The 17,900-nt window shown below is 36.6% G+C and overlaps 1 protein-coding gene across 1 annotated transcript; it reads right to left on the bottom strand.

Moving 5' to 3' along the window:
* Nucleotides 1-2,599: 2,599 nt before the first annotated feature.
* LOC125664662 (trans-1,2-dihydrobenzene-1,2-diol dehydrogenase-like) lies at nt 2,600-15,313 on the bottom strand. The gene is made up of 9 exons (XM_048897510.2): nt 15,259-15,313; nt 13,965-14,075; nt 11,071-11,182; nt 9,166-9,329; nt 5,451-5,703; nt 5,018-5,148; nt 4,466-4,616; nt 4,003-4,130; nt 2,600-2,760 (listed from the first exon to the last, which is right to left on the bottom strand). Exons 2-8 carry the CDS (start codon nt 14,052-14,054, stop codon nt 4,030-4,032), a joined length of 1,002 nt encoding a protein of 333 aa, XP_048753467.1. The 5' UTR covers nt 14,055-14,075; nt 15,259-15,313; the 3' UTR covers nt 2,600-2,760; nt 4,003-4,029.
* Between the last annotated feature and the right edge of the window lie 2,587 nt (nt 15,314-17,900).

Below are 17,900 nucleotides of genomic sequence, written 5' to 3'. Positions count from 1 at the left end.
GTCAGACAGCATTTGACCCAATGATAGGTTGTATTGGCAATATAGTTTTTGGTCTGTCTGCCGTTTGTCCACAAATTCTTTAACCGTTACCATGGTTAATGCTAGGAATTTCATATGTGTATTCCTTGTGACAAGACTTTTTCTTTTGGCACCAAACTTTTTGACCTTGGAGCTTGGCCTACTTTTGAAAAACTTTAACCTAGGTCATCACTTTTGAATGGTTAGCGATAGGGCTTTCATATTTCACATGTATTCCTTGTGACAGGACCTTTTGTTTAGGACCAAACCTTTTGACCTCTTTACCTTGACCTTGTAGTTTGACTTACTTTTGAGTGCTTAGTGATAGGGTTTCATATTTCAAATGTGTATTCCTTATGACAAGACCTTTATTTTGGTACCAGAATTACTTTGCTGCCATATGAGGGTGCCAGTGTTTCACAAACACATCTTATCAAAGTATCAGATGGCTAAAAATTCTGTAGCATGTAGGTGTCCATGTAGCAGACTGGACTTGTGTTAGATCCATGTTGTGAGAGGGTAACCGTATGGTGGTTGCACACGTGAGTTTACCCTGGGAACTCTTGCTTATGGCTTCCTCCCACACAAAGGTCACCCCCATGCCTATCAACATCTCTTCTAAATCACACTAAGGACCACATAGTGAATAAGCTCTCAAGCTTTCATGGGTTATGATATTTACCATCTAAACAGATGAGAAGAAAATTACTATTTCAACTTTAATTCAACTTGTTGTATTGTTCCAGTAGAAAAAAGAGTCAATGTGTGGATATGTGGGAGCATGCTTCCACAATGTTTTACAAAATGGATGAATAAAATAAGTAAAATTAATAGTTATAATTGATCTAAAACAAGAAGCCCATGGGCCACATTGCCTACCTGAGTCACCCTGACCCTGCTGTTGTGATATTTAAATTTTTTGAAAAAAATCTTTATTCCCATGAAAAGCTCTGACCCCATATTGTGGTCCCAACCTAACCCCAAAGGGTCCCAACATAACCGTGAGACAAGGTTACAAATAAAGTATGAAATGCAAGGTATTGCCTTAAGTTTATATACAAAATATGAAAGTCCTACCTTAAATAATTCAGATATTGCCTAGGTAGGGTTTTTTGAAAAGTAGGTCAAGGTCACAGAGTCAATAACTTTGGTACCAATAAAGGTCTTGTCACAAGTACTGCATGTATGAAATCCCTATTACTCTCCACTTAAAATTAAGGGCAAGGTTAGGGTTTGATATTTGGGTCAAACTTCGAGGTCAAGGTCACAAAATTAAAGATCATTGTATGACATGTAAGGTCTTGCCATATGAAAGCTAAACACAAAATATTGCTCCTTCACCAAACGCTCGGTATTTAGAAGTGAGAATCGCGGTTTTTGTTGTTGTTGTTATGATCTTAAAAACGGAGGCCCCATGTCGCGGCAGGCGTTGGCACGTTAAAGAACTCTCACTGCTACGGCCCTGGTCTAAATTTGTGGTGCTTCACCTGCAGCTGATTACGTCTCATTATGAATCGATGGGACGTGAAACAAACAATCAGAACGGCAGCTCTCTGAGAAAAATATGAATATTTTCCCCAATGAGTTACAGTTCTGATATGTATAAAAGTTGATTGGCTAGTTTACCTGTTCACTACTCATGCAAACGTCGTGTGAACATTCAAATTACTTCAATTGTTTCTGCAAACTTTCCACGAACAACAGATTGGCTTTAATGTTTCTTGTAATCTCCCTGCGAACAATCCAATTTACTGCTATCTCGCAGCTAGAAGCTGTCAAGTTCATATATGTAGCATGGCAAACCATATGTGAATTAATAAAGGAATGTTTCCCCTTGTGAACAAATTTGTTCGCTGCAAGCTTGCAGCAGCACTGCCGCTTAGCAACAAATATAACAGTCAGATAAGGGTTTTGGTTCAAAATCATTTCGTTCATACTTCGATCAAGTGCTCTGGTGACAAGCCAGATCTGAAAGTTAAGTAATTGTGAAGTGAAAATTATATTTTCTGCTCTTGAATATATTGTGTTACGCAGGTGACAGTTAAATTCCACGAACCTCTCGTTCATTTACTCAGCATGAAGCACCAAGGATAACACTCTGATAAACAGTATGACGACAACTGTGATAATCAATACGTCACTTCCCCTTTTGGACCTATTATGTTAGGTAGGAAAGTTGTGTCATTGACCGAAACCAAATATTGAGTTAACTTGCAAAAGGAAGGCTTCATATGAACAAATTATAATATTCATTTTCAATAAAAACAGCAATGAAATAATTTGCTGAGTCAAGGCATTACCAAGTCGGTCAAAAAGAGGGAACCAATTAAAAATGATGGTAATGTTAACTCTGTCATTGAGTCCTTATCTTCTTTTTATAACTTTCAGTACATGTACTGCAAACAAACTGTTAACTGCGACAACCCCATTTTTGCGACAAGTATATGTGATATTCAATAGTCCACCTATCATTAACAGATATTGAAAAATAGTGTTTGCAAAACTCGAAAACTTGAATGAAGTAAGGTATTATGCAAGAATAAACTTAGCATTAAAGTACCATTTCAAAACAAACGTGATATAAATTTTACATTCAAATTACAATAGAAATACGCATTTATTGATATTGCATGTAATTAACACAATTATGACATCGTTCTTAATGGTAACTAATCCATGAGAATCTGTATAGATACGGTTGTAAAGAATGCTGCTACCTCACTAATGCTGCACTGAAATCGCCTGAAATAAAAAAAAAATAAAAAAAAAAAAAGAATGCTCAGACTAGAATCACCAAGAGCGCTCAGACAACCGTATTATAATATCTTTTTATGGAGCACCAAATTAAGATAAACTCAAATAATTGAAGATATCTTGAATTATTTGATTGATTCATGTTTTCCACCACACTCAGCAATATTTCAGTTATCTGGTGGCGCCCATTTTTTTTATTGGTGGAAGAGGGAACCTAGATACATTGTACCTGGGAAAAGACCACCGACCTTCCGAAAGTAAAGTGGGAAACTTTCTCACTTACCGGCGCGAGCGGGATTCGAACCCGCCCGACAGGCCGTGAGATTTTGAGCGCGATGCTATAACCACTCGGCCATGCAGGCCCTCTTGAATTGTTTGAAGATACCTGCATAATCAATTCAACTATTGCGAACAATGATTGACTTGATGCGCGCATAAATTCGATTGATGTGCGCATCAATTCAATAAATGAATCAAACTGATGCACTCATCAAATCAGATACTGATGGTACGGGGTTTCAACAGTCTCGATTGAAGTCAGCATTTCGCAAATTCTATGGTCGTTATAACGATCTAATTCGTCAATACAACCTATCACTGAGTCAAATGCTGTCTGACATGTTCCATACCGATTGTTAGGCCGTTCTTGGCATACTGATTTTGACTACGGATAACTCCGTTTACCTGATCAGGATATAGGGCTCATGGCGGGTGTGACCGGGCGACACGGGATGCTTATTCCTCCTAGGCACCTGATCCCATGAAAGCATCAATGTGGTGGAATAATTGCTCGCGAACATTAATTAATCTAGAGCTCAGTATGAATGATTTGATGATTTCATTAACTCAAAAGAAGAAATCTTTAATTATTTACAACGATATTCTATAAGGAATTCCAATTCCTTATACAATATCGCACTCATCAATTCATTTAAAGAGAGCAACAATTCAATTAAAGATATCATTAATTCATTTGTGGATATGTTGAATTGAAGATATCTGTAATTAAATAGTTGCTCTCTCTTAAAGAATTATTGCGCGCATCAATTAGGGAACATTGATTCAATTACTGCGCGTATTACTTGATGAAACTGAAAGAGAAATTCAATCAAAGGTACGCCCCACAAAACCTGGATATCGTGAATCAAGACAATTAAAAGGTTACGGAATCAAAACCAATCCGGATTCTTTTCCGTATATTACAGCATTTTTTTCGTGACGTTTACTTACTATTTTGTATATGGAATAATACTTCAATCACCATTTTACATCCATTCCAATTTGTTTCACAACCTCGTCGATAATGTGGTAAACAGCTTGACTGTCAGCAAAGGACATTTCACAACATTCCAGCTTCCCTGACAGTAGATTAAAAATCTAGGAATAATTCTAAAGCCACAGGAGTGTGCAAATTATCTTTTGAATAGTTGGAATATATCAGGAAAAAATTTGCCAGCCCTGGAAACGTACGTGAGAAAATTAAAGACCGTCCATTAGATGTTTTTGGTGTATTCAAGTTTTCAGCAATTTTACAAGTCTACTGAAATCTTCCAGCAACAAAGCTGGTTCCCAAGTTTTTGATACAATCAATTATTCACCTGTAACAGTTTGACCAAATCTGGCAAAATCAATTAAACAGAATTTCTCAAGATGAAATATTTCATGATATGATTGATGTAATTAAATGCATCACCTGCTTCAATACATTCTTTCACACAATCCGCTTCGAACCGAAGGCCTCCACTGTTCGAATAGTTATATGAAACAGGACCTACCGCCAATTCATTGCTAACTTTACCAGATGGTAGTGTGGCTTCTACTGGACACCAGAAATTCTCATTCAGCTAAAATTGTCGTAAGAATCATATAACAGAAAAGGTTTAAGCTTCGTATTTTTGAAATAAGGCAAATGGACAAATTGTTTTGTCCTTAGATAAAGGTACATGAAAAGCATGACGATTTGTCTCTAAATTGCTAAAACAATACAAAATCGAGAACAGGACAAACATGGACCCCTGGAAATAACTATGTCCAGTTTGACCCTTGATCACGGGAACCCAAATTTATTGGGGTTATGATGTACTCCTTATGATATACTAATGTACCAAGTTTGATGTCTATCAAGCAATGGGTTCTCAAGATATTCATAAGAATGTAAATTATAAGAAATAAACTTTATTTTTGCCGGAAATAAATGAGGATGTGAACTGCAACGCTTCATGCCGGACTACTTTTCATGACATACCTCTATAATCCCGTTCGTTCCATATATCGTTGCTTTATTGTTCTTTCCTGCACCATACATTGTGCTGTAGATCAAAACCGCTCTGCCGCCGTTCTTGTATGTTAATGTAATACAACTAGCTTCATCAACTCCTACAAATAGATTCGAACGTCACCAGTGACGTAGTGACTATGTTTATATGATTCCATTACAAAATGATGACCATATCCATAATACGAGGTCTCCCCTGCGTTTCTGTGATTGGAATGATTCCTCTGTATAGGAAGACTCAGTATATTTCGTAAATCTAGTTTTTCATTTCTAACTACAATATAATGTGTATCATTATAGAAAAACATAGTATGCAATTCGAAATATAATTGCCTTGTAGCAGAGAGTTAGTTTCATTGTCTTTGTTTTTTCCCCAAATAATATCGAATCATGAATGACGAACCTAAATCCGATAATGTGCCATCAGCTGTAATTCTTTCCGGTTTTTGATTGTTGAAAATCATGGTGGCCAGCTGTATGGGATAAATGCCAAGGTTATGCAGGCCCCCTCCCCCTAGTTCCGGTTTTGCAACACGTTCCACTTTGTTGATTGGCTTACAGAACTGGGCTTGAACATGCTTGATTTCTCCCAGTTTCCCAGAAAGCACCTCTTCCTTGATTTTACGATAGACTGGGAAGCACCTGCTCCATATTCCCTACAAAGAGGTAAAAGAAACTTGATATTCTAGATTCAAAATTGCTTGAAAGCATTGCGTCTGTATATATATTTTTCTTTATGTAGCAGGATACCATTTTGGCTATAGATATTAAGAGATGACATATGATTGAGATGCGTTCTAATAGGTGCGTACAAGTAACTGTAAACTATCGAAAAACATGTATGCCCTCATTTAGGAATCGTTCTTTATGTAAGAAGCAAAACTGTGATGCATACACGTAGTCTACCAAATTACTGCATAGAAAATGGATATTCTAATAATCCAAGATTGCGCCTCACGCATATCACAATATCCGGTTACGAGTCGGAGGAATCTTGGGTTATTCTAAAAGGACTACATTCGACTGACAATAAACTGAAGGCACTGCGAACATGATTAGAAATTCGACCGTCACAACACTCGTAAAGCAAGATGAACTTCCCAATCGGACAGAGTGTTGCAGGTGAAATAAAAATTAATTTTTTAAAAGAGATTCTGGGAGGATTTTCTTTGAGGGACTCAATAAAGAAAGCTTGTATATTGACGTATTTAAGGAGATTGACGACATCCTCTAAACACCAGGGACATGCTGAAGTTGATACTCCGCATTCGTAATGATTCACTTCCGGCTTCACACAAAAGAGTCAGCTCGGAGGTTCGTGTTCTTTGTATACTGTGGAATCAGTTTAATTCGCGGGGACCAATGTTCGTGGGTAAGTAAAATTTTGCTGGTTTGTGGGGACGTAATTTCGTGGGTAAGCGATACGATGTCACTAGGAGAGGTAACTCTACTTGGTTTAAAAAATGTTTGAGGACACGTAAATTCGTGGGTAAGAGTGATCCACGAAATCCACGAACATAAATCCCCCACGAACAATGATGATTCCTCAGTATTACCTCTGAAAGCATATGACTTCCTTAAGCTGGAAACTCCAAAATTGTCATAAAATGTCACATCCAGGAAGCGTCTATGTTTCCGTTAATTATTATATTATTCAATATCCATGTTTGTTGTGGTATACTTAGTATTCACTACTTTTTCTTTTCGCAGTCTTCTTGTCTTGTATACAAGAGTACAACCACGAGGATTTTGAAAAGCATTTTCGTAGAATGTTCTTGGTGATCATTACTATGGTGCAGACAAACTTGTCAACAATCTTTCTAGAGTCTTCAAGTTTTGCTCAGGTACCTCAAAGATAAAAAGATCATCGTAGTTGATTTGGCATAAAGAATCCTGAACATCATAATCATAATACTTTGATTTCAGGCTTGTCTGATAGCCTACCATACAACAGACATTACATAGTTTTCTGGATCCTTTAATAATACAACCTGGTTAGTTCTTCGTCCTTGTCATCTCTGAGGATGTCATCACCGGGCAAGATTCAATATCGTAATCAGATATAGAGGAACTTATACAAACTTTCGACAATGCGCAACAATTATAAACAGACAACAACATCGTAACCGACGATGCATTATATAGGTTTTTACAAGCGAGTATTCTAATTAATCCGTACGTTTCTGGAAATGATAAAATTATTAAGATTTTATAGTTCCTATAGTTCCAGAAAATGCGTTATTGATAATCTTTATGTCTACCACGCGGAATTGAAGCTTTTTAATTGTAACTGCTGTTAAGCATTGCATACATTGTAATGTCTATAAAAGTCACGTGACAATACCTGATTGAGTCTGGGTAGTTCTGCAACGTACATACCTCCTGACTAAATACCATTTTTTTTTTTAAAGCATTGAAATGTACAGGGTCGAGTGCAGATTAATTATACATTAATATTCAGATTAAGTACACTTTTATTGTATATGAAGTATACCTTTGAGTTGACAAGAACAAGTTTAAGAACTGTTACCTTGGTGTTTCCGCAGAAGGCAACTGATGTTACATCAGAAAATTTGTGGCAATTTAATTGCAACATAATTCATCTTACAAAGTGAAATTATGTTTGTTACTTTATTACTTGATGAGGACGCAATCAGTAGCTTTTCAAACTATACTATTAGTATAGTATATATTTACTAATTACTATTAGATGTACTAATCCTATCCACTCCCTCCCCTGATGGCGATTATTGCGCAAACAAAGACAGGAGTCTACAGGATTCTTTCCAATACAATGTTCAAAGTTGCCAGAAATGTTATTCCAGTGAAGTTCCATCTTGGTGGAGACACGCATTCTGTTAGAATATCCATCTCCTACAATAAACTGGGATTTGGTTTCTAGATTGATACCTTACGTACCATGAGCATAGATTCCTGTATGAATTCTAAAAGTAAGATTTCTAAAGTCTATGACAATCGTAAGGGTTCAGGTTACAATTATGGAAACAGGTACATGTACACGTGTATTATCATTAGAATAATTTACTTCATTATATTTTGTTCTATTATACAGGATTTTTGCATCCCAGAGAGGAACACAGGCACATGCCCTTTATTACAATCTTAATCATCACCCTTTATAATACCTTTCTGAAACACCTCTGTAGCTTGCATTTGGAGTACCTCAAACAATTTTTCAGCTTGGAATCTTTAGTGTTAATAATGTTTATCTAAATTGCTATTTTATTCATTGAATATCTTATATAATTCAAAACAGTAATCATTGATTTAACTTTTATACGTCAATGAACCCTGAAATGCATTGTTTTCGGATATAATGATAAAAAACAGATATTCATGAAAGGATATGTAGAATGATTAAACATTCATATAATTACATTTGAATTGAGGACACGTCAAAATCTGAATCACACTCCATATTAACCTTCAACCAATAAGAACCCTCGCACTTCCGACCCTAGGGTTGATATTGGAGTCTCGGGTTCACAATAGAGTCTCAGGTTGTGATTGGAATATCGGGTTGATAATGGAGTCTCAGATTGATAATGGAGTCTTGGGGTTGATATTGGAGTCTCGGGTTGATAATGGAGTCTCAGGTTGATAATGGAGTTGATAATGGAGTCTCAGATTGATATTGGAGTCTCGGGTTGATAATGGAGTCTCAGATTGATACATGTAATGGAGTCTTGGGGTTGATATTAGAGTCCCGGGTTGATAATGGAGTCCCGGGTTGTTATTGTATTCTAGGGTTGATATTAGAGTCCCGGGTTGATGTTGGAGTCTTGTGTTGATATTAGAGTCCCGGGTTGATAATGGAGTCCCGGGTTGTTATTGTATTCTAGGGTTGATATTGGAGTCTAGGGTTGATAATGGAGTCTCAGGTTGATAATGGAATCTCGGGGTTGATATTGGAGTCTAGGGTTGATATTGGAGTCTCGGGTTGTTCTAGGGTGTGATACAGTTTTTGTCATGTATTACTCTTTATGTAAGAGTGGATCTTTTGTAATTTAACGTCAGCGATGATATTCATGACTCTGAAGTTTAAAAAAAATGAAGTGGATGGATATATTCTTTGAATGAAATTTATACATTTGTACCTCCATGAAGAACTTGCCGAATTCTCTGGCGACTTCCTGTACCTCTAGGATCTGAGTCAAACTCGCACCCATGGGTTTCTCACAGAGAACATGCTTCCCTGATTTTAACATCTGCTTGGACAGAGTCACATGGGAAATGTGAATCACGCCAATGTATACAACATCTAAATAATGTAAATAATAAAACATCACTAACACCTGATCTTAAATAGGATCGTCGATCTTGAAATATGCTACAATTTTAGAGCAACAAAATAGTGCGAGAAAACATTGCGATGTCACAAAATTTCATCATAATTTCGCTGAAAATTGTCTTTCAATCCAAACTGATTTATCAAAAGAGCGAGTAACCCTCACTGAATTTCTGTTTGCTGCTATAGAATCGGAAATTCTCACAAAACTTATAATAGAGTTTATGAAATAAACTAATTTTTGGCAAACTGTAGGCTTGTATATCTTATTAGAGTTTTCTCTCTTGTACTGTTCATGGTTAGCGCAAGGGGAGGTAATTTTGATTATTGAGTTACGCAACTTTGCATATGGAGGGCGCATATTGGCGCATTCTAGAAATTTCTTAAATTAATGGTTGGACAAGTCCAGAGTAAGATTTTGTCATTCAGACCCACCAAACTAGCACACACTGTGTTGACAAAAATACTATTGTGATTATGTAAATAAACACGGCACAAAATCTGACCACAACAAAATATATCACAGAATCTGAACACGATATGACAGAAAATATCACAGAAAACCTGAAAACACGACACAACAGAAGATAACATAAATTGTAAACACGACACAACAGGAACTATCACCAAACAACTGAACACGACACAACAGGAACTCTCACCAAACAACTGAACACGACACAACACAAAATATTATAAAATCTGAATACGATACAGTGGGACACATCACAAAAACGGAACATCGCACTCCAGGAAATATCACAAAAACTGAATACGACACGGAGTATGCTTGAAACATGATGCACTAACTATATTACACAATGTTACTTTAAATTTCATCTTATTCATTTGGATTGGTATGAATGACTACTCCGTTACTCTTGATATTTTTATATCGTAAATGTACAAGACCAAAACTTATTTTCTTTGCTATACATCCTACAAACGGTCCTCCATGAAACTCGACGCATACTTCTCAAAACATTTTTAAACACTTTTGGCTTCATATACTGTAGTTCTATTTATTAATGAAGACATGAAGATAACGGAAAGTAATCAATCTCATAAATCCTATGAAGAATACAGAATGGAGAGCAAGGCAAACACGGACCCCTGGAAACACCAGAGGTGGGATCAGGTTCATAGAAGGAGTAAGCATACCCTGTAGACCGATCACATCCGCCTTGAGTCATATGTATTGATAAGATAAACGGAGTAATCCGCAGTCAAAATCTGTACGTAAAGAACGGCCTAACAATTGGTATGAAACACACATCGTACAGCATTAGAGCTAAGGACAGGTTGTATTTGCAAATCAGATCATTTTAACGACCATATAATTTGTGAAATGTTTACTAAATGAGACTTTTGAAACACCTGTAACATCAACTCATTTATATGTAGGCTGTCTCGATTTAACAATTGATCATACGCAGAGCATACCCTTGCGCATCGAATCAGTTGAGAGACATAAACACTATATGCAGTTGATAATGGAATATTGCTACATAAATATGGGAAGTTGACGATGGAGAAGGAGAAGTCCCGTTGTCATAAAGTTGAGTTGTTAGTTGCCGTTCAGGTTTATGTTCAATAAAATATTCAAATATGAAGCAGATGTGGAAGACCCCATGGCGTCTTTTATCTCGAGTTTACTGGGACATATTGAATTGACATGAATGAAAGTGAATACAAATGTATTGTCAATACTTACCAACGTTGGGATCGTTGGCAACCTCCTCATAAGATCCATATGCTGACTTAATTCCAAACTTGTCTGCAAAACTCTGTGCTCTGTTCACACACCGTGCTCCAATACAAACAACCTACATACCATACAGGAGTCTATCACAAACTAATACTAGCGTTACAATACCCACCTGATTTTTGCTCATTCAGAGACAAACGCTTCTAAAGACAAGACACTAAGAGTGTAAATTCTAGTTTTGTTATTAACATTAAATGTGGTGTTCCCCTAATATGGGTTTCCTCTGGCTCTAGGATCATGAAATGAAGAAAAAGGAATCTACACTACAGGAAGATACTTCGATATTAATTAGACTAACTGTAATATCATAGTTCTTGAATGGCCGAGTTTTTAAATATATTCCTATGGAAATCATTAAACTCCTTTAAGAGTCAGTTCCATTTGGTTTGAACAAACGTGCATCTACACTACATGAGGATGATTGGATACCATATGCAGAATGATAGACTACCCTTGACGTTTGAATTTAATCAATTTATCATACACTAGTACTTTGTACGTATGACATTAAACCCCACTGTGTCACAACCCTGCCCCAGGGGTCATTTTAAAACTTTTTTTATCCACACTACAAGAGGATGCTTTAATATTATTTTGGCACATTTTGTGGGTTTTGAGAAGACCATTTCAAATTATCTCACCTATACCTTCCGGTCGCGGTAGCTCAGTTTCGCTTTGTAACCGGAAGGTCGTGAGTTTGAATCTCGCTTTTGCCATGGTTGCTTCAAACCTAAGACGTAGGTATACATGTACGGTAGATAGTGCATCGATTGCTCCTTCGCCAAATGCTCGGCATTTAGAAGTGAGTATCACGGGTCTTTCGGATATGACCTTAAAAATGGAGCTCCAGTTTTGCTGCAGGCGTTGATACGTTAAAGAGCCCTCACTGCTACGACCCTCAGCGCTAAGCATAGGTCTAAATTGTGGTACTTAACTAACTACAGTTGGTGATGTCTCAATATGAGTGAATTATTCTCGAATGGACGTAATACATCGTATACTTTTCTCTTTTGTGACTTCTTCCCGGTCTCGAGAATTATGATTTCAACAAACTACAGTCTACACTATCTGAACACGTTTCCATATTGATTTGACTGTGCCCTTGTTGCTCTTATGTTTTAAATAATTTCGAGCTCCTATTGTGGCCCCATTCGGGAATTAACATAAATCTATTTTTAAACACTATTTTTCATTTATCTCCCCTTGAGAAAGATTTGAATAACCTCTAATCGCTAGTATACCTGAGATACACTGTGTTAAATTTAATTGAAATTGGCTACGTAGTTGTGGAGAGACTATCGCGGAATTGATGAAAAGTTAACGACGATGACAAAGTCAGACAATCTTTTTTTATATCAGAAAATCGCCTGATCCTACAATGAAAATGCACTATTGTGAAAGAAATACCTTCCGTTTGAATTATGATGGTAATGAAGTTTATTTTACATTTTATCAAATGATCAAGAATTTTGATATACACTGGTTGGTCCAAACGATCTTTTCTTATGTGCACCTCAGAATGAGTTCACCTCAGTATTAACTTTGGAAGGTATGATCTGGATTTCCCTCTGGACCAACCATAGAGTTGTTGACATTTTAATCAACCGATGAAATTGCACGTTTTAAAGCATTTATCGGTAAGTCAAATTCAATGCCGTTAATGACTTCACCAAACCTTACTAATCAATTATGATCAAATCACTATATTTACATTTCCAAATGATAACCCTTTGAAGTTTAAGTGCAAACTGAAAGGTCAGTGGGCGTGAACTATGGACATTGATGTGTGTATTTAGATATCTATTTAGTATTATTTTTTATATGTCGATTATATATTTTTATGCCCCCCGAGATTGAAGATCAAGGGGGGGGGGGGTATATTGTTTTTGTCATGTCTGTCATTCTGTCTGAAACTTTAACCTTGCTAATAACTTTTGAACAGTAAGGCTAGAGCTTTGATATTTCACATGAGTATTCCTTGTGATAAGACCTTTCTGTGGGTACCAACATTTTTTACCCTGTGACCTTGACCTTGGAGTTTGACCTACTTTTTGAAGACTTTAACCTTGCTAATAACTTTTGAACAGTAAGAGATAGATTTGATTTGACTCATTTGATTTTTCAGATGAGTATTCCTTGTGATAAGACCTTTCCGTGGGTACTAAACCTTTTGACCTCGACATTTGACCTACTTAAAAAAAATTGACATTGGTCATAACTTCTAAATGGTCAATATTAGAGCTTTCATATTGCACATGAACATTTCTTGTGACAAGATCTTTCTACTGGTACCAAGATATTTGTCCTTGTGACCTTGGCCATCTTCGGAATTAGCCATTATCGGGGGCATTTGTGTTCACAAACACATCTTGTTATTTCAAATACAGATATAAGGAATTACTGACTAGTTTGTGGGGTATATGAGGTTATTAACTACAAAGGAAAACATGACAAATTATCACATTTTCCATAGTAGTTAATCACCTATTTAACTAGACTGATTCCTTATATCAACTACATTGTAAAAAAAAAATCGAGAATTTTCATTAGTTACATATTCTAGGTTTTGGCTGTTGAAATATTGTTATAGTGCACGTTTTTAATTGCTACAAGAACAAAAATATATTGTGAAAAATGTAAAATACCTGATCATTTAATAAAACAATTATTGACTTTTGATTCGATGTACTTGGGGTATATGGACCTAGTCAGCTGTTGGTTAACCTCAACCCATGACCTCAGTCAACCAATACCTTATCAGGTCCGTTTAGTCACAAGCAGACCTCATCAAAAGTCAATACATGTAATTATATAATATATTATATATTCTGAATTGTTACCTCATGGACATTATTTGGAGGAGCCAAAAGCGCTGAAACGAAATCATTTGAGATTACTCCAGCACCACAAATTCCCCAGCGAAGAACCATGCTCTAACTATTTGGCGTGATCTGTAAGTACAGAAAATGGAAAATAAGTTTTGTTTGTATGTTGTTTGTTTCACTCATTTAGAGATGTCATCAGTTTTAGGGTAAAGTCCCACAAATTTTGACCTATGCATGCCACTCGTAGCTGTAGCATTGATGGTTCTTTATTGTGCCAGCGCCTGTCATGACACTGTACCTCCGTTTTAAGGTCATGTTCGAAAGATTCGAGACATTGCGCTTGGCGAAGGAAAAGACACATCTTAAGATATGGCAAAGTTCCGGGATCTAGAATGGAACCTGTGTCTCTATTAAGTACAGAAAACGGAATGGGGGGGGGGGGGGGGGGGGGTGAGCCAGAGAGATCACCTTTGTCGATTCAAGATCAGCTTACGACCTGTGGGTGCAACAGCCGGTTCTGACATCACCTCATAAATCATTATGGATATATCCATCAAAATGTGGCTTAGCTTAGCTTCTACCCATTAAAGTGTAATTAATTAATGAATTTTAGAATGAAAAAGGTGAAGGTAACGAACAGGTGGAGCAATAGGTAACTATTTCTGTGGATAAGATGACCTTGAACTCTCACAGACACAATTGTACTGTAGATCGCTACTTCAGAACTTTTTTCATTCAAAAAAGTCACTACATTACATAGTCTGATTTGCGACATAATTACAAAACCATTTCCGTAGAAACACACGTGACTAATAGGGAAAGGGAGCCAAAAGGATGGTTAAAATTTGTGTATCATGTTGACTTATGGTAGTCATGCGACAGAAAACTCGTATCCAAGTGAAGTGGAAACTAGAGGTCACCATCTTTGAACTGTACAGTGTACCTCGTTTTCAATTTTAGTTTACCGCTCGAGCTTTACTCACAAGCTACATGTATCTACGACAGTCGCTGAACTTGGTAGTGATGTTTAACTGGAGGTAGTCTTCGTGATTATGAATTATGAGATGAAATGCAAAGAATGGAAAGATGTTAAAGATAAAGTTAGATAATGAACAAAAACAACGCAAGTCACCGTCATAATTTGTACCCCCAAACAGATCCAGGACCTCCCCCTACTCGCACCTACTTTATGTCTGCATGGAATATATACACATGACAATGATAGACTAGTTTGGAGTAATTTCGCATTAATTCTCAATAAAAGCACGCGCTTAAAATCATCCCGATATCTTTGTAAACAAGATTTTACCTTGTCACGCTCTGGCGCACCTGTGTCTAGATCTGGAGAAAGGCGGTTTTGATATGACCCCTTATATCAAAATAATCAACATAAAGCAAATAAAGTTGGCAGTTGATACACGTTTATTATCTATTTCAAACTGACACCGTTACCTTAAGGTGTCCGATGCATGGTTAACCCAGAAAAATTCTCACCTAACGATCACAAGATATTGAAAATCAAGGTGCATCAACAAAGAAAATAATTCCGTGGTTGAAATTGAATAATGCTCATGACTGTGAGACCAAGATGTCTGTGAGAAGCATTTTATTATTTTGGTGACATTTTGTGTCGTTCATCTCCTCATTTTACTAATTTCCGTAATTTGATTCTTGATTGATCGTTTAATATACCTTTTCAATAAGAGCTTTTAAAAGAAATTGTCTTTCGTTTCGTTTTATATGCCAAACAAAATGTCACCAAAATAATAAAATGCTTCTCACAGACATCTTGGTCTCACTTTTTGTAATGTGTATATCAACGATATCGTAAACAATGCATATAAAAATACTAGGACTTCTAAGGAAACTCAAAATCACTTTATGTAGAAACAAATTATCTAAATTGTGTGTGACTTTTGTTAGACCTATACTAGAATATGCTTCAGTCGTACGGGGTGGATGTTCTGCATAAATCGAAAAGTTATAAAAAGTAGAGTTCCATGCAGCTAGAATTGTAATAGAACTGCCAATTCTGGCATCCAAAGAATCATTATATCTAGACACAGGCTGGGAATCACTATGTAAAAGACGGTTTTAAATTAATGACAAATTGAATGTGTAAAATTCACTTTAATCTTGTACCACAATACCTAGGCGATATCATTGACAATTTTCGAAATGATACATCTCGCTACAATACTCGTTACGATTATGACTATATACCTTCCAGAACTAAGCAAGAAATATATAATAAATATTTTTTTCAGATGCCATTCGCAAACGGAACTCTCTAGCAAACAAAACAAAAAATTCTTCTACTTCTGCTTCTCATACGAAGTTTGTCTTGGCCATAACTTTTTTGTCTTTTGACATAGACCTTTGGTGTTTGTAATGTGAATATACCATGATACAACAGTGTGTCGCGTGCCATTTTTGATGACCTTTGGCCTTGTACTTTTATGAGAAGGTCAAATAATAAAAACATTTGGCCATTTTCTCTAGACCTAAACTTTATTGTCTTTTGACAAAGTTTGTCCTGGCCATAACTTTTTTATCTTTTGACATACACGTATACCTTTGATATATGTTATGTGAATATACCATGATAAGACAGTGTGTCGCGTGTCATTTTTGTTGACCTTTGACCTTGACCTTTTATGTAAAGGTCAAATATTATAATTTTTGGACATTTTTTGTCCAGACCATAGTTTTTAGCTTACCTGAGCTGAAGGCTCAAGTGAGCTTTTCTGATCAAAATTTGTCCGTTGTCTGTCGTCGTCGGCGTCGTAGTAAACTTTTCACATTTTCATCTTCTTCTCAAGAACCACTGGGCCAATTATAATCAAACTTGGCCAAAAGTATCCTTGGGTAAAGGGCTTTCAAGTTTGTTCAAATAAAGGGCCATGCCCCCTTAAAAGGCGAGATAATCACAAAAATGCAAAAATAGGGTGGGGTCATTTAAAAATCTTCTTCTCAAGAACCACAGAACCAGAAAAGCTGAGATTTACATGAAAGCTTCCTGACATAGTGCAGATTCAAGTTTGTTCAAGTCATGACCCCTGGGGGTAGGTTGGAGCCACAATAGGGGATCAAAGTTTTACATAGAAATATATAGGGAAAATCTTTAAAAATCTTCTTCTGAAGAACCAATGAGCCAGAAGAGCTGAAATTTACATGAAAGCTTCCTGACATAGTGCAGATTCAAGTTTGCTCAAGTCATGGCCCCCGGGGGTTGGATGGGGCCACAATAGGGGATCAAAGTTTTACTTGAGAATAAATAGAGAAAATCTTTAAAAATCATCTTTTCAAGAACCAATGAGTCAGAAGAGCTGAGATTTACATGAAAGCTTCCAGACATAGTGCAAATTCCAGTTTGTTCAAATCATATAGCCCCCGGGGGTTGGATGGGGCCACAATAGGGGATCAAAGTTTTACATGGAAACGAATAGAGAAAATCTTTTAAAATCATCTTCTCAAGAAGCAATGAGTCAGAAGAGCTGAGATTTACATGAAAGCTTCCTGACATAGTGCAGATTCAAGTTTGTAAAAAAAAAATCATGGCCTCCAGGGGTAGGTTGGAGCCACAATACGGACTAAGGTTTTACATGCAAATATATATGGAAAGTCTTCAGATATGGGCCAATGTAACTCAGGTGATCGATGTGGCCCATGGGCCTCTTTGTTTTCTTTTAACGCAGGCCTTTGATATCTGGTATGTTGGTATACTATGATAAGACAGTGTGCCATGTGCCATTTGTGATGGTCTTTGACCTTGACTTTTTATGTAAAAGATCAAAAAATAGATATTTTGGGGCATTTTTTTTGTCCGGACCGTAACGTTTTTGTCTTTTGACATAAGCCTTTGATATTTGGTATGTTGGTGAGTTCAATTTACTATCATATGTTCACAACACTGTTCCTTGGTTAAAGCACATATAGGTGACTGTTATA

This window comes from Ostrea edulis, chromosome 4 (genome assembly GCF_947568905.1).
Source record: "Ostrea edulis chromosome 4, xbOstEdul1.1, whole genome shotgun sequence".
In the NCBI taxonomy this organism is placed as follows: domain Eukaryota; kingdom Metazoa; phylum Mollusca; class Bivalvia; order Ostreida; family Ostreidae; genus Ostrea; species Ostrea edulis.
This window is presented reverse-complemented; position numbering and strand designations above follow the sequence as displayed.